At 51.5% G+C, this 17,594-nt stretch overlaps 1 protein-coding gene across 1 annotated transcript in view; it reads right to left on the bottom strand.

Moving 5' to 3' along the window:
* WDFY4 (WDFY family member 4) overlaps positions 1-17,594 on the bottom strand; it is a gene marked incomplete at its 5' end in the record, with an annotated part of 236,672 nt that overhangs the window by 110,683 nt on the left and 108,395 nt on the right. The window contains 8 exons of the mRNA XM_014534916.1: positions 1,213-1,349; positions 2,487-2,672; positions 4,067-4,188; positions 6,006-6,244; positions 8,787-8,944; positions 10,452-10,566; positions 11,223-11,426; positions 14,022-14,186. Of these exons, the coding sequence (XP_014390402.1) occupies positions 1,213-1,349; positions 2,487-2,672; positions 4,067-4,188; positions 6,006-6,244; positions 8,787-8,944; positions 10,452-10,566; positions 11,223-11,426; positions 14,022-14,186 (1,326 nt within the window). The remainder of the gene's footprint in view (positions 1-1,212; positions 1,350-2,486; positions 2,673-4,066; positions 4,189-6,005; positions 6,245-8,786; positions 8,945-10,451; positions 10,567-11,222; positions 11,427-14,021; positions 14,187-17,594) is intronic.

Here is a 17,594-nt window from a genome sequence, read left to right as displayed (position 1 = left end):
GTCCCACAAATGCTCAATTGGATTGAGATCTGGTGATTGTGGGGGCCACCTAAGCAAGGTAAAGTCTCCCTCATGTTCTTGAAACCACTCCTGCACAATACGAGCACCGTGGCATGGCGCATTGTCTTGTTGGAAGAAGCCATCTCCATTGGGATACGCCATCAACATGATAGGATGAACTTGATCAGCAATGATACTTAGGTATGTTGTGCCATTCATCCCACATTTATAATGATCTGGCCCTCTAGCAACTTCAGTGGGAAATTATAGCTAATTTGCCTACAAATGTCAGGTGGTCATAATAATCTGGCCACTCAGTGTATGTGTTTCCCAAAAAGAGCCTGCACGCTCTCGCAGAACCTTGCCGCTTCCTCACCAGAAGGTAGTCCTGCCCTTGAACCTGGGCAGAACTCTGTGCCTCTCTCAGCCAAAGGGACCCGGCAGAGTTGATGCTGCATAGCTTCCAAAGTGAGGTCATAGAAGGCTCTCTCTATCTATCTATCTCTCCCTTTCTCTCTCTTTCCTTCTCTCCCTTCTTCCCCCTCCCCACGAAAGCTAGTCCTGGAAGCCCAGCCACCAGCCTGCACGGAAGCCCGGGACAGCTGGAGAAGCTGTAGGTGGGCAGACCAGCAGCCTCAGCTCAGGTCTCAGCCTAAAGTCAGCAGCAACCACCAGTTGAGCAAAAGGCCCAGACATCTGGGAGGAGAGAAACCCCCGGAACCTGCTATGCTCCAAATCCCTTTCCACAGTATTCATGATCGCACAAACTCACTGCTGGTACCACACAACCTTGGAGAAACGAATTAGAAAGCCCTAATGCCTCAGCCCCACCTAAGAGGAGGCTCTAACCTGCATGCCAGGGACAGTGCCAGTGTCCTGTCCCCCTCGCTGAGCCCACACACCCAGTGCCCGCTGAGCTGTGGGCCAGCGCTGCCTGTGCACACATGACAAGGAGCAGGGGTCGCAGTTCCGTTTGGTTTTTAATGTCATGAGGAACACCTGCTCTTGGTGCTCAAGGAGAGGCGTGTGCACTTGAAGTTAAAGCCCAAGACCTGGCTCCCCGGAAGCGGCCTCAGCTGGGGAGCCACAAGCGCCCGGGAGAGCGCGGAGGAGCATGGAGTTAGATTTGTCTAGTGACAACAGAGAGAGGGGCGTGGCTCCTGGGGTCTGAAGAAAATGCCGAGCATCTCTAAGGAAAGGGGTGTGGCTCACCTCTGTCTTGCACTCGGGGTCCTTGGCCTGCCGCCCCGGGATCAGCCTCATGGCCGAGGACAAGCTTTCACTCCACGAAGTGACTTTGCTGTGATGTCCGACATTTGAGCGACTGGCCAGAGATTTCTTCTCAGATGCTGGGGACCGGGAAGCAAAGACTGTCAGAGGGGAACTGAGAGGAGACACACACTGTCTCTACAGCTGCTGGGCGTTCAGATGCCAGCCAGCGCTGCGATAGGGGCCAGCCCAGGCTGCAGCTCACATCGCCGGCTTCTGACTACGAAATACGGGACGGGTTTCCGCATCCCGCCCGGCTTAGACCCCTGGCTCCACAGGTCACTGACTGCTGCGCAAGTTAGCTAAAGTTCTTAAGCCTCAGTGCTCTCCTCTGTGAAATGGGAATAAGAGTATCTGATCTCCTTGTGGTGTCGTGGAGAGTAAATAAGATTATGTGTTTAAAACACAGGCCCTGAAACATAGAAAGTTTGCAAAAATATGGTTGTTGGCAAAAAGAGAGTCATTTGTGAGCAGTACGGTCCAGCTCACCATGGTTCCCACGCTGTGTACCTGTGAATAAGAGGGTAAACGTGTCCTGTTTAAGTGAACTTTTCTCTGAAATAGAGCCTGACATTTTGACTTCAAAGTGTACATGTATGTACACACACACTGGCCAGGGCTGGCGGGGGAAGCCAGTGAAATAAGAGGTGCTGTACCGCCAGGAGCCGGGACTGTACACCCGGACATAACCAGCTCTTCACTGGCTGCGACCTCGGGGATGCTGGGAGACGTAAAACACGTATGAGCCATAATTTGACAGCAATGGCCTCTTTAAAAACAAAATGAGAACATCGTTCTCACGGTCGCACTGATGAGCATGAGGGTAAAACGTGGCATCGTTGATAGAATGCGAGGGACACTAATATCTTTGGGATGAACACTTCCACTTGGAACTCGCAGGAACCAAAGCTCTGGTGGCTGCACTGTCAGGGCAGGACAAAGCTCTGGTGACTGTCAGGGCAGGACCTAGACCCCCAAGTGCGGCCCCGGGTGAGCGCGGACGTGGTGGCCCTCCCATCTAGATTTCTAGAATCTCTCACTTGCTTGGCACCTCTGGTCTTCCCTTCACCCTCGATGCAAAGCAGCGTTTAACCTTTGTGAGCCAGGATTCACGAGGGTTCCATAATGCGAACCCCACCCCGAAGGATGAGGGAGAAAGGCTGGTGGAAGAGGCCCGGCCCAGGGAACCGGGGAAGCCTGGACCCAGTGACAGAGACCTAGATAATGCTGCCAGGCTTTGAGCATCGTCTCCTCCCAGAGCGGGGTGACCTCGTCCATCTTCACTTCTCTCTCCCCGGGTTTGACGGAGAGATCGATCTTGAAGGTGTCCTCCAGCTCCTGCCATCTCTGCGCCATGAGCTGCTGCCAGAGAGCGTGCACGGTCCTCTGGATGCTGTGCTGGACTGAGAGAGAGGGCGCGTCATCGGACGCCTCTGGAGAGGGCCACCGGCCCTGCTTTCATTCACATCCTGTTGAACATCATCCTGGCTCTGCAATGCTACCGACATCTATGTGAGCTGGCCCTCCCTGCATCTAACTTCCCACCACCACGCCCTGCCAGCCTACATGTCCAGAGCTAGGAATCGTGACTGATGGGTCCAGGGAACCTTTCTCTCACCTCCCGATTCTGTTAGATGCCAAACAGCTGTGCCTGTGAGAGCTCTCGGTAACCGAATTGCTTCCCCCAGAAAACTCCTCCAACCTGTCCTATATTAGCCTCTCAGAGGGATGGACACCCAAACTCAGACTGTGCCCTGGGGCCAGGACCCAAGGCAGTCCTCTCCCCTGAACTGGCTCAAGGTCCCCACCAGCCACCCATCTCAGCACCTGCATTTGCCCAGATATGTACAAATCTACCACGCCGCCCTGCCTGCTCTGCCCCACAACTGTCACCCCATGGTGGTGCCTAAAGTCCCTCTGACCATGGGCCCCTGGGTCCCCCCTCTGTACCAGCCTCTACTGTCTGTTTTTCAGCCTCAGGGGATGGACATTGCTCAGTCCACTCTGCCAGCTAAGTCCCTAAGTGCTAATGTTCATGCTGTCATTAACACTGTGAGAGTAAAATTTAAATTCACACGATTTTTGAGCACCAACGTTGGGTACCGATCTAACCAGAACACAGGCTCCCGTGCCTACCTCTAGTATCACAAATTATCCCCTGTAAGTGGCAGCAAGCCAGCGTGGTGGGAGGGGGTCTGCTCGGGCCTCCTGGCCCGGAGGAGCACTCTCTCAAGCACATGGATCCAAAGGCTAGTTATTCTTTTACAAACTGCCAATCCCTTTAACTTGACATGATGCTAGCAAGTCCAAACATACCCTCCATTAAGCCAAATATTTCATGAAAGAAATGAGTTTATTTCCTCTATCCCTATTTTTCTAGGGAAGAAAGTTGAAGAGACAGCTATGTAACAGCTTGAACTGGGATGGCATGCCAGTCGCTCTATCTAGTTGCCCAAAGGAAAACTCAAGAGACCCACTGAGATGGGAAATCAACTTAGTGTGAGGTCCTCTGGTTCTTAGTCGAACCAAGTCCCTTAGAGCTCTCTCTTCTTCCATCCATCCCTCCACCCATGCCATTCCATTTTTAATATGCAAAAATCACTCCAATTTTATTCCCCATCAGGTTATCCTGCTTTAATACTACATCATTCTGGGATTTTTCAGGGCTTTTTCTGGCCTTTGAATGTCTCCTTCGTACATGTTTCCTCATCTTGGGAAAGATACACTGAAGAATGCAACCCTAGCAGTTATCACTGTCCATCTACTTCCCCCCAAATAAACAGCAAATAAAATGTACCATCAGTCAAACTTGGGGAGTCATCCACTCTCTTCTCTCTCATGTCTTCATTTGGAGAAAGAAACACTTGATGGTAAGGAGTCATTCTAGGCTTGGGTTCCAATCCAAATCCTTCAGGATAACTAGCAGACAAGAGATTTTCCCTATGAAATTCAGTTCTTTGGGATTGCACTATTGTTCTTTATTACAAACTAAAGGCCCGGTGCACGAAAATTCATGCACTTGGGAGGGTCCCCCAGCCCGGACTGCACCCTCTCACAGTCCGGGATCCCTCAGGGGAAGTTCAAGCAAAGAGTGTATGACAACGTCCACGACAGCTATCATACAATAGCATCCTGGCAAAGGGGAAACACACCAGCCTTTTATTCCTGTCTGATTAAAGCCACTCCGTGCTCCCAGCAAACCCCCGTGAACCCTCTCCCGGTTTCCCCATCGTTGGACTCCGTCATTTCTTTTTGCAGACTCCCCACAGCACTGAACTCTGCCTCTGAGTGGCCCTGACCTCATCCTGCTTGGCATGGGGCTGGGCCAGCGCCAGGGGCCTGTGGCCGGCGCAGTATGACAGGGCCCACACTCGAAGGGCCCCATGCTTGGACTCCTCTGTTACCACAGTCATTTCTGAAGAAGGGGCCCTCATTTGCACTCTGCCGGGCCCACACGTCCTGGAGTCGGTCCTAAGTGGGGCGTGGTGGTTTACATACTAGGCTCCCCGTGAGCTGTGTGCTCCAGGCCCCTGGTCATGTCAATATCTATGTGTCCTCTCGTCTGGGTCCCTCAGCCCACCAAGCAGAACATACACTCAGTACATGTTTTCGGATTGAACCAAAAATGACAAATAAAAAAAATGAAAAAATACAGCATATGACAATTGTCCACTCTTGAAATTTCTAGATGAAGTCCCTTTGGATCTTGGAGTCCCTTTCTAAACAGAGGATGTTCTGAGGGCGGGACTTCAAGCACACATGCAGCCGGCACCTCGTTCTATCACCTACACCTTCAGTATGGACAGGAGCCAGTTCTCAAATACAGGAAGCAAGGCCTCCGGATTTAACCCACACACTGACAGTGGATGCTTTTATTGCAAACAAACTAAAAGGCAGGTGCCTCCTCTGGTCCAGGGCGCTGGGAGCATTTTCCAGTGCTTCCCAGAGAGTAACTGTTTTGTAATGTTCAGTAGTCAACTCGGCAGGATTTGGGGATCCTTTTCGCCAGAATTTGTACGTAACTTGTACTGGGACAAATACAATCAAGGACAAGAGCAAACTGGAATATCCCACAGTCCTCTCTGGCTCTGCACTCAGCATGGCTCTCCACTGATGAGGTAACAGTTGCAGGCAGCATGGCACCAGGCACTGGTGATGCCCGGATACACACACTCCACACACAGAGAGCAAGTGCATGTGCACAGAGAAATCCAAATGTTCCCAAATGTGGGGCTTCAAGGAAAGGATTAAGTGAGATAAAGTTTTTGTTATTGGTATTTCTTACACAAGTGTAGTTATGGTTGTTATTTTATATCATGAATTGTCTATATATATTAGTCTGTAAGCAAAATTATTCCTGGCTTATATAATACAATTTCTTTTATGTTTTTCCATTCTATGGTTTCTCAAATGTTAATGTTCCTGAAATCTGCCTGCATCATAAAATCAAAGTGCATATTTAATGTTGGGGTTTCCTGCCCTCAAAATAAATCAATGAAGAATCTTACAACCTAAGAATTGTGGAGATAGTGTAAATTATTATTTTACGATGATTCTAGACACTCAGTCATACGGACAGGTTTGAGGAAGACCTACCATATTATAAACATTGCACATAACTCAGACAACCAGATCGACAAAAGGGTTCTGTCATTCTATTGTCCTCAGCAGGGCCCCTCTGCAGGTTCCTTTCTTCCTGACCGCAGTGGGCACGTGAGCGGCTCCTGGAGTCTTACCTCCCCTCGCTGAGCTGGAGCAGACAGTGCATGAGGCACAGCAGGAAGCTGGAGTTGGAGTTGTAGGTGGCAAAGATGATGTCCCAGTGCTCCTGCAGGAAGTGCAGGACGCGGAGCAGGCCCAGGCCCTCGGAGAGGGACTGCTGGGGCTGGGAAAGGCAGTACAGGATGACTTTATTCAGGCTGCTGTATAAAGTGCTGATGGTGCTGTCCCTTTGTGAGGAGGCATTCTCAATGACCTGGTCATGAAATAAACACACACAGACCTGCTTGTGCGCACTGTACAGTTTTAGGAACGGACCCCGTTAACTGTGAAAATGATACAAGCTCAGTCTTTTCTGTATTTCAAAATTTGGTAGGATCTAAAAGTCAAATGGGACAATGGTCTCTACCTTTGAGCTTCTATTTAAGTGAGTGATCAATAAAGGCAATTCAAATCATTGGATTTACCAAAATTTGGTGTAAAAATGTTAAATATACCACAGTCATATTATGGAAAATAGCCAGGGGACCAGAGAATTCTGAAATATAGGTAAGAAGGTTGGCCCTCGGTGTATTAGAACATACTATTAATAGTGCCTAATTAAAACATGTCACTAACTGTACAGCGTGTTTACTAGTACAGTATTGCAGGCACCATGCTAAGCATTTTTGCACTGGGTTCCACACATCGCCTCATTTAAGCATCCTAACAGAAGGATGAAGTAGGCACTAAGATTATCCCACTTTAGAGATAACGAGGGTCAGGGTCAAAGAGGCTAACTGGTCAGCAAGGATCGAACTCACACCAGGTACTTGACCCTCTCTGAGCCACCGAACCATCTGAAGGAGCACCTTAACACTAATTGGTCCATCCATTTACTTGGCTTCATCAAAAAGCCAAGTACCATCAGAGGGGTGCTGGGGCTGCCAACTGCACTCTCCCCAGGAGGCACAAGGGGAAGGAGGGGGCCCACATGGGAAACTTGGGTGGGAAGGTAGGGGCTCCTGGTTTGCAGCCTTAACACTAATTGGTCCATCCATTTACTTGGCTTCATCAAAAAGAATTCATAAAACAAAAAATGTGTGCAAAACCTCCAGTCTATTAGAAGGTCATTCATTAGCTATAGATTGCTCTCTTAGAATTTTATGGGTACTGTGATTATTTATACTAACGAAATTAGTTTTATTTAAATATGCTGTAATTTGAGATTCATATTTTTATCATTGTCTTCTGCTTCTCAGATCCGTCACATCTTTCAAACGGAGGTTAAGAGTTATGAGCGCCACCAGCAGGAGAGAAGGATGGCAAATGTGGGCAGCACTGAGAGTCCTCGGGCCTAACACCCTGAAGGCACATCAGCCCCAGCCGCACCCACTCTGAGGCATTAGCTCCGAGTGTTCGCTTGGACCATTGGCAGCTGCTGTGGGCTGACCGTTGGTGGCCCCTCCCAAACTTCATATGTTGAAACTCTAATCCCCAGTGGGTGGTATGAGAGATGGGGTCTTGGGGGAGTGACTAGGTCAGGAGGCTACGGCCCTCGTGGTGGGATTCCTGTAAGGACAGGAGGAGACCAGCGAGAGGTTTCTTCCTCTCTGTCCATCATGTAAGGACAATATGAAGATGGTCAACTGCAAACCAGGAATGAGGCCCTGAGCAGACAGGAGACCTGTTGCCCCTTGAGCCTGTGCTCTCAGCCTCGGGAACATGAGGCGTCACTGCTGGCTGCTCAGCCACCCAGTCTGTGACTTTGTTAAAGCAACTGAATGAAGGCTCTAATTTTATTTCCCAAGGATCTAATTTTAACCTTCTCAGAGCTGGCAGGGCTACTGCTCCCTTTGGAGTTCTTCTTGCAAAGAGCTCTGAAGACATCACTTTCAGCCTGGTCCAGCACTGCGTTTCAGCCTGGCTGTCACCCAGGAGCAGTCCTGGGGTCTACAGGCAGCTCCCAGACAGAGGGGCGCTGGGGCTGCCAACTGCACTCTCCCCAGGAGGCACGAGGGGAAGGAGGGGGCCCTCCTGGGTTCCTCGGCAGAGGACACACCAAGGGCAGGAGGTGCTGACAAGAGAAAGTGCTTCCTCACCACCGCAGGCGTCCCACCGGCTGGGACCACCGTGGACCGCGGTGAGCTCCTCGAGCAGGGCCCTCGAGGAGAGAGCGCATGGCCACTTATGGAAAGGTTTCCAGGATGAAAGGAAAAGAACCCAAAAAGAGTTCAGCTCTAGAATTTTGAGATCGTGTGAGTCTATGTGTAAAGAAGCTGTGCACATGTACACACACTTACACCTAAGGGTGGACCTACTGCACGCATTTGCATATAGGGGTGTGTTTGTGGATCTATCTGAGAGAGAGTACACATGCAAGAAAAACAGGGCTCGGTACAAACAGACTCTTGTCTCGATTTCAGGAAGGCCCAAGCATGACGCTAAAGCGGAAAATGAAATGGGACTTTTGAAGATAAAGACCTTTCTGCCCTTTTCTTTGTTGATGAAGAATAACAATTAAGATGAAACTAACAATCATAATAGAGTCTAGAGGGGGACAGAGCTCAGGTGCCAGCATAGGGGACCGTGGCTCCTGACCACTGAGACGGACCTCCGGTGGCCTGAGGGAGAGCCCGCAGGACCCGCACAGCCACCAGGTACGGCCGGGGCTGTGAAGGTCCTGCTCCTTCCTCCCACACATCGCAGGCCGTTTCCAGGGAGGACCGCAGGTCGGTCGGACCACCTGCACAGCAGCAGCACGTCAGACGGACACCGGTCGGCAGTTTCTACACCACCATGGCCAGCGGGGTTCTTACCACCATGATGTGTTCCGTGATGAAGAGCAGGATGTGCCTGGGGTCTGCTGAGAACATTCCACTGTACAGCTTCTCTACCAGCTTCTGGGTGAAGTGGGTGATGATCGTGAGTGAAGGAGCAGCAGCAGCTTCTGAGTTTGGCTGAGGCTCCTTATCGCCTAAGGTCAGGTGAGGAGACAGACGGAGCCTGAGACATCCTCAGAGTCTGAGTGGCCTTCTTTCCACAACAGTCTCCAATCCCTCTTGGTCACCACCTACATCTCACTCACTCTTCATACCCATTGCAGCCCTCTGTGTACCCCGGGCGCTGAAGATGGGGCTTACCCACAGGTGTCCAATGAAGACCCACCTATTCAAATAAATTGGCCTTGAACAATGTAGTCAGTGATATAACCCAGTGGAGAGGGAGCAAGTGTGGGGCACTGCCTCTTCCAGCAGCCATTTGGAATGAGGGTGGGGGCACACTGAGGCATAAGGCAAATAGGAAGACTGTGTGGTGACCTGAGGCCCTGCTGCCTCAGGCAGAGGACGAGGCTGTAATGTGGGTCATCTGTCCATGCTCACCAACACACCAGGTCACCACCTACATCTCACTCACTCTTCATACCCATTGTAGCCCTCTGTGTACCCCGGGCGCTGAAGACTGTATGGTGACCTGAGGCCCTGCTGCGTCAGGCAGAGGACGAGGCTGTAATGTGGGTCATCTGTCCATGCTCACCAACACACCAGGCCTTGTTCTCAGATGTGAATGCTCTAATCTCAGCTAGTCCTAATAACAACCCTCCGAGTTTTGCTGTCCTGCTGTCCTCACCCACAGGCTCAGGCACCTGTCCGCAGTCACACCACAGCCAGTGACAGCCAAGAGCAGAGCTGGGATCCCAAGCTCACACCTTCCACCCCCTATCTGCCACACTGCAGATACTCCAGGAGAAAGGCCAGTAGCCAGAGTGTCCATGCTGTGAGGCAAGGAGGAGTCCAGAGATGAGTTGTGTCACTGAGGAATTCATGGCTCAGAGACCACAGAAAGGACTATGTTTAAACTCATCAGGAAGGTGTGGCTGCCCTGGAACTAAGGCTTATGAATGAAGCATCAACCTGAACCTCTTAGAGGCAATGCAGCATCTTTACCCGGGTTCATTTGTTTAAGAAACATTTGCTGTGCCCAGGCATAGGTGCAAAGATGCCGAGCAGAAGGGTGCTGAACTGCAGTTGACATCTCAGCTTCCCTTATGGGAAGAGGACACAATTCTACTGAAGGTGGAGGAGAGGTGGTTTTAGCTCAGAGGGCAGAAGGCCTTTTTGCCTCCGAGTGGCCCTCGCCGAGCAGAAGGGTGCTGAACTGCAGTTGACATCTCAGCTTCCCTGATGGGAAGAGGACACAATTCTACTGACGGTGGAGGAGAGGTGGTTTTAGCTCAGAGGGCAGAGGCCTTTCTGCCTCCGAGTGGCCCACGGTGGTGCAGATGCCATGGAAAGAAGTGAGCATGCGCTCCCGGGGTCCCCAGGCAGGACTAGTGAGCTCTTATTGCAGCTTTGCGGAGAGCATCTTCCGCGCTCCTAGGTGTCCTGCAGCACGAGGACTCAGGCCTCCTCTAGGAGACGGCTCTCCTGCTCAGCTGTCAGCAGCTTGTGTCATAGCAGTGACGAGCAAGTCACCCCACTCACCTCTGAGCATCGACACGTCACCTCCTCTCATCATGTGAAATATTTCCATGGTGGAGAGCAGGACCTCAGACTGGAAGTCTCGCTTCTGTTGGCTGGTGGCATTGTCTGGAGAAGCCTGGAATCACACCCAGAACTCAGACAGTAGCCACCCGGCCATCATGCCCACTCAGTGCCTACCGAGTCCCCTTGCCTGGCCGGTGTGCTAATACCACAGCTGCTGGGAGTGTGGGCTGCCAACAGCTCACACCTGCCCCTTCTCCAAGGCACTGCCTTCTGCTGACCAAGTTGGCTCACCCAGGAGGCGATGCCCACCTCCTGAGGTGAGAAGGCAAGTCAGGGTGGCCCACCAACAATGATCGCCTGGCAGGTGCCTCAAGGTGGGGCCACCACTGGGATGCAGATAGCACACCAGTGCTCCCCTTGGGGCCAATCTGTGGCTGAGACCATTTCCTGGCTAGCTTCTCCCTCGTCCTCCTGGCATCCCTTCTCTCCTTCCCTGCGAGAACAGCCCTGAGAAATCACTTCTATTCAATCCCTGCACCAGGCTCTGCTGCTAGGAACCTGCAAGACCTGCCTTCGGTCATCTATTCACTCACTGCTCCCTGCTCTGCCAGGGCCTGCAGGTCCTGGAGGACTCCCTCCCTCCACAGCGCTTTTCCCAGGAGCTGTTTGACTATGAGCCAGTTCTCGCAAGAGATCAGCCCTCAGGTCTCCCTGCACATCCCCCTCGCGGTGCTGGGCCTCCCACAGTGCAGTCCGCTGTGCACTTACCTCCAGCAGCACCTCCAGCGGCAGCCACTGCTTGGGGCTGGGAGCTGCAAGCAGGAGATCCCTCAAGAGGAGCTGCATGAACACCCTCAGCTGTTTCCGTGTGGGGTGGGACTTGGCAGGAGCCTGTAGACCCTCCACGATGCCCTCACCTTCAGCCTCGGCCCCAGGGCTGCTGGCATTCTGGGCGAACTCAGTGGTGACCCCCTCAAAGACAAGAGAACCCCAGTGTGAGTGGCTTGCACTGCCTCAACGTGCTTTCCTATCTATTGCTGAGGGGTGCCTGGGTGACATTCTGATCAAACACATTAACATGCAAGGAAATTGAGGATCTGCAGAAGTAGGTGGCTTGCCCAGAGTTCATGGCTCATAAGGGTGCCTGCTCTGTCCCTGAACCCAAGGGAGGTGGAGTCCTGGAGAGAAGCGGAGCGTGGAGCTAGCGTGGCCTGAGGGCTTAGCAGAGAAGCCCAGCCGTGTCCTGGGCAAGGCCCTCCTCCTCAGAGCCGCAGCTCTCAGCAGCAAATGGAGATACGAAAGGGACGCCACAGAGACGGGTGAGCTCCAATGAGAGAGTCATGCAGGCCACAGTGTCTGCCCTGCACATCGTCATCAGCTGGGCCCGCCTCCTGGGGCCCATGTCCTGCCAGCCAGGCTGTGGTGATGGTGACAGGAGGACCCTCAGGGGAAACAGGTGCTAGGCTTCAGCAAGTCCTGGCCTCCAAGTCCCTGAGGCACCGGCCTTCACATGCTCATTTTTTACTTATAAAAATACAGGGAGATTAATGAAGCAGGCACCATTAGCCCAGCCACGTCAGAAAAACAGAGATGCTGGGAGGCGGATGACATGCCCAAGGACACACAGCCAGGGACTTCCAGTTCCTGCCAGTGACATTCCAAGAGCATTCATCTGCTGGCACCTCCCTTTGCACATTCATAAAATTAATGTGGCCATTCTTAATTAAGCCATAAAATGGATTTAATGGCACCTAGGGAGGTGGTGGCCACATTAATTAGCTCTACGTGGCCTCAAAAGGGAAAGACGCCATATAAATTTACAGCAGGCCGCAGGCTCTGGCCACCAGCTTTCTGCATGAAGTGGATCTGTCACATTTTCTGTGCAACAAAGGCCTTCTGGAGCAGACTTGAACCGGGACACGCAAAGGAGGTGTGGAGACACATGTGCTGGAAGTGGAGCCAGGGGCCCACGTCAGAGCCTGGCTCATCTGATCTCGGCCGGGGAGGTGACTTTGGGCCAGACCCGCCCCCAGGCAGAGACCCTGAACAGGGGAGGAAGAGCCAGCCAGCTGGAACCCCGACTCAGCAAAGGGTAAGCTCGCCCACTGTGGCGGGGAGAGGAGGGGACCTAGGCTAAACTTGTCAGTACTTCAGGGTTCTGGCCACCTCCAGGGGACCTGCTTGGGGGGTGGTGAGGGTCAGCCTGCAGGGCTGTCCTTCCTCCCTGCCCAGCCTCGGAGGCTGGGGTCCGATCCCCCACCCCTCCAGTGCATCTTTTTCCCTACTCTTACTTGTCTGCTGTATCACTTTAGTTGATATTTACCCAACAAACCATTTTATCTTTTTGCAAATCTAGTCTTTATATTTAGTCTTTTATTTAAACAAATTACTCCTGAATTTTATTTGGCCATTGATTTGATTTTAAACTGATGGCGATAGAAAGGGTATGGGCTTTATGGTGAGAGTGTTGGGGGTAGGAAAGGGGCTATGGCAAGAGATGGGTGAGGTTTAAATCTTGGCTCATCACTTAGTAATCACGAAACCGTGATGTTTTCCACTCTCAGCGTTTTGCAGGCTAGGCTAGGTCCTAAGCCCCCCACTGAGCCCACAGGACCTTGCCAGCACCGTGTCCCTGCTGTGACTCTCCCCATCCCCTCCCCGCCCCCGACTAACACACACCACCGCGCAGGCTGCCAACGGGGTGAAAAGCGGGGTGGGAAGCGCCGGGCTCAGGGCTGTTGTGGGTGTCCAGTGGGTGGAGGCTGTCAGGGTGCACACACTCCGCTCGCTCACCTGGTCCTTCAGCGAACACTCGTGGAGCAAACACTGCCTGCCTGCACTCGCCCTCCTTACCCTCCGGGCCCTGCAGCCGTGCCTTTCGCTGCAGTGACAGCCTTGTAGACTGTGTCACTAGCTCCCGTTCCCTGTCCATCTCAGCTTCCTACACCATCAAGAAGGGTGACCAGCAGGCCTCTGCCCTTCACGCCCGTCATCACCTGCTCCTCTCGGCTCCCAGACTCTCACTGCGTCCCTGGGCCTAGCTCTGCCTCAAACTCTCTCACATCTCTTCCCAGAGCATCTTCTACCCCCACACTCACACCTCGTCCGCAAGGCCCAGTCAATCCCTCTGCCCCCAGCCGCCCTCTGACTTCAAGGAGTCCCGAGTCACGGTCTGCAGACTGGAGGAGGGCTCTGAGGACAAAAAGCAGAGGAGGACTGGCCTCCGGTCCGCCCACACCCACCCACTGGGTCTGGCCCACACGCACCCACTGGGGACGCAGTCTGTTGTTTCGCATTATCAGTGGGAGGGAATTCCATATAGAATTGGACGTGATCTGCCATCAAATGACTGAGGTTCCTAACAACTTGAAAAAAATGACTGAATCTGAGTTTAAATGACCTCAAGCTGCATCCCAGCTGAGAAAGGAAAAGTTGCTGACTCACTGTTCCGGCCACATCGCCTTAAATGCCTCTTATTTGGGGGCGGCAGCAATCTTGCCCTTTGCTCTTGAGGGATGACACCCTTCGCCCCTGATTTCACTGGGGCAGGGGAGCGGCGTGTCCTACCTTGTTTGTTCCCAGTGGGAAGGTGACGACGGCCAAGGTCTGGAGGAACTCCGGGGCCCGCCAGGCGGGGTCCTGGGGGTAGGCGCTGTGCACCTGGCCCAGGAACTGCAGCACGCTGGCCGGGAACTGGTGCTCCCCGGTGCCGTCTCCAAGGCCTGTCGGGGGCTGAGAGGCACTGGGTGAGGCGTGTGTGGGAGCCCGAGGGTTGGGAGTCTAGGAAGGAGACCTGCTCTCCGAGACTCTCAGACACCTCACTGCAAGGCCCCTAGACGACTGACACGGGCCCTGGCACCACCCGGGGAAGGGATTCACATGCACAGGATTGGTCTGCGGCTTCACACTCTCTTTTCACCTCTCACCACCCTCTGAGGCAGGCCCGCATTTACCCCTACTTCCCGGATGGGAAGACAGGCAGAGCGGTCAGAGCTTGCCAAGGTCCCGGTGGGTAAGGAGCCGAGCCAGGCGCTGTGACCCTGCCTCTCTTTCCTGTATGTCCAATGGCCTCTAAAGACTCGGTGTGACCTTTGTGCTCGGGGAATTTGCCAATCAGGGTCGGCCTCAGCCTTTCAGAGCCCAGCTGTCTGCTCCCAGCGCTAGACCCTGCCTTGGCTTATGTGCTCCCAGGACTGGCAGAACTTGAGGAGCCCCCTCCCCACCAGCCAGGGATCTGGAACCGATCATCTACTGAGCCAACACCCAGTCCCCAGAGGGACCTGGGAGCCTCCACACCACCACCACCATAACCTGGCCTCGGTCACACAGCTGAGTGTCCATCCTGGCTGCACACGAGTGTCTCCGGAGCTCAGCTCCCTAAAACGGCTGTGCCAAGTCACTCTGTCTGGAGATTGGCTCCAGCCCCAGACTGTCCAGCTGCTGCCTCAGGGCCTGCCCTAGCGTGATGGACAGCCTGCAAATCGAAAACTGACCCACCCTGCAGAGCCAAGCCAACAACCAGACGGAGGGTGCTCAGCCTGCTCCTGTGATTGCGCTAAGTGGAGGTCAGGTCCTCCCCTGGCCAGTTGCTCAGCCCCGCCCCTCCCATCCATGGCTGCCTCATTTCCCAGGAGCTGCTTCTAGACCTGGCCCATGTGCATGCGCCAGACATCCTGTTTAACAAGTAGATACCGAGTGCCTGGGACTGAGCCTCATACTAGAACACTCAAGCCTACTTATAGAAAGAAAGGCAATGGGCACGGGGCAGCTAGAAACCTAATTTTAAACTGGATCCTGCAAGGGTTTGGTATGGGCTGAGCAGGCAGCAGAGAGAAACTGCTCCTGGGGCCCCCACACCGGGCTTTTCCCCAGGTCCTAAGAGCGCAATATTGATTTCCAGAGGAATACCAGCGATCAGGTTCAGAGAGTGGTTTCTGGTTTGAATCGTGCCTCTGCCTCTTACTGACAGTGTAGCTTTGGCCCAGTCCCTTCCCCCTACACCTCCAGTCCCAACTCTGTAAAGCAAGGATTGTAACAAGAGCTATTTCATTTGGTTGTTGTGAGGATTGAATGAGACATTTGGTGCCTCAGGGTTACTTCCCAGTGACTAGCACAGGGTGAGCAGAAGCAGCTGGGAGAGGACTTGAACTTTCAGAAGAGAAACTTGGATTTTGTGTGTTGGACAACCAGGACCCCTGAAGGTTCTTAGGCAATGCGGTGACCTGGAATGTAGGGCTAGCGCTGGACACACTGTCACATGCCCCTGCTCCACGACCCTGCCTGCGTGAGCTAACCTCACCGCTGTTTCTACATTAGACAATGGAGATAACACTGTTTCAAAGGATTGTTGCACGCGGTGACTGCCGACCATCTGAGAGACCAGCAATGCAATACATTGGAAGAGACGTGGAGCAACTGGAACCTTCCAACTAGAGTAGCAGCTGGTGAGAGTGCCATTAGCACGTCACGTTGGAGAACTATTTGGTGCTATCTGCTAGAGCAAGTCATGTGCACAACTGATGGACCACAATGTCACTCTTGGGCATATTTCTAACAGAAAAAATACGTATGTCTGCCCAAAGATATGTACAAAGCAGCTTTATTCCTATTTCCAAATGGAAGAAAAAAAACACTCACAAGAATAGATAAATAAATTGTGATCAATTATCACAATAAAATACTACTCAATAGTAAACAAGGATGAATTACTGACACATACAACATCATGAGTGAATCCCACAAACATAAGGATGAGTGAAAGAAGCCAGATGCAAAGAAAGCATACTCTCTGGTTCCATTTCTATCATGTTCAACAAGAGGCAGGCTACTCTGTGGTGGGTTAGTTACCAATGGGCAGGGGAATGATGTCAAACCAGGTGAAGTTCCGAGCAAACAATAATATAAAAAAAGATAAGAGAGAGAAAATAAACTTTGAGAAAGATATGCTAGAGTTAGTCTCTACAACTAAGTTTCTGGTCTTTTTCTATTATCCTTCGGTTTTTGCCTTTTATATTTTGGTGCTTGTCTACTGTACTTGGCACATGAGGGTCTAATGACAGACATCTTCATTGGACCCAACGGCCGTGAGTGGCTTTGCTTCTGTCACGTGTTTAGGTCTCAGAAGGTTGGGTCTTGTTCACTGACCAATCTGCAAGTCACTCCTGTAACACACCAGTGAACCATTTTATGTTTGATATTATAATGTAAATCTTTGGTCTTATTTTTTTACTTCTCTCAGCATGCCATGTATTTTCTTTATTTTAAATGCTTTCATGTTAATTCTTTTGTTTTGCTTTTTAAAAAAATGAAACTAATTGGTTAGAAAGGTAACAGATTCCTGATGTTGCAAACAGAAAATACATCTTTCCAGGCACCCAAGGTTAATCGTGACATTAGGCCTGTGGTGGAACTCTGAATAGCTCCCAAAGACGGGAAGCGTGCAGATCACATGCTCTGACTAGGACCCAACAAACCGAGATGGGCAACCACAACGAAACAGACAGCTCAACCACATGGGCACCGAAAAAGATGAATTGAGGCCTTTAAAACTGCAGCACAGAAACTCCAGAAAACAACCAGAAAATGAAGATGCCAAACATCAAACTCTTCGAACTAGCCAGAAAAAAATCGGGAAGATGATCGGCCCTTTAATAAGCCCACAGGCCCTCGGCTTTTCCAGTAATGGGAGGAGTGGGGCAGAGGACAGTGTGAACTCATCAGTTAAGAGTAAGAAGGGGAAAGTAACCACAAAAATTAAATAAATTAAAAGAGATGATTTGTGCAAATTAAATAATTGGGAAGATTTTTTAAAATTATAAATTACCTAAACTAGGTCAAGGAGACATTTAAAAGCCTAAAAAAGTCACACACACACACACACACACAAAAAACTAGGTCAAGGAGACATTTAAAAGCCTAAAAAAGTCAAAAACAAAAACAAAAAAAGTCAGGCCCAAGAAGTTTTATATAAACAATTTAAATAATATAAAAACTATGAATTTAATATATTCCTAAATGTAAACAAGGAGTTTTTAAAATAAAGCTAGTATAATTTTGATATCAAAAGCTGACACTGGCCTTCATGTCTTAAATAACCTCTCCTCCCACCTCAATGGCCCTGGGTGGCCTGAGGGCTCTCCA

This window comes from Myotis brandtii, unplaced genomic scaffold (genome assembly GCF_000412655.1).
Source record: "Myotis brandtii unplaced genomic scaffold, ASM41265v1 scaffold1003, whole genome shotgun sequence".
Taxonomy (NCBI): Eukaryota; Metazoa; Chordata; class Mammalia; order Chiroptera; family Vespertilionidae; genus Myotis; species Myotis brandtii.
Note: the sequence above shows the minus strand (reverse complement) of the source record. Positions and strands in the feature narration are given on the sequence as shown.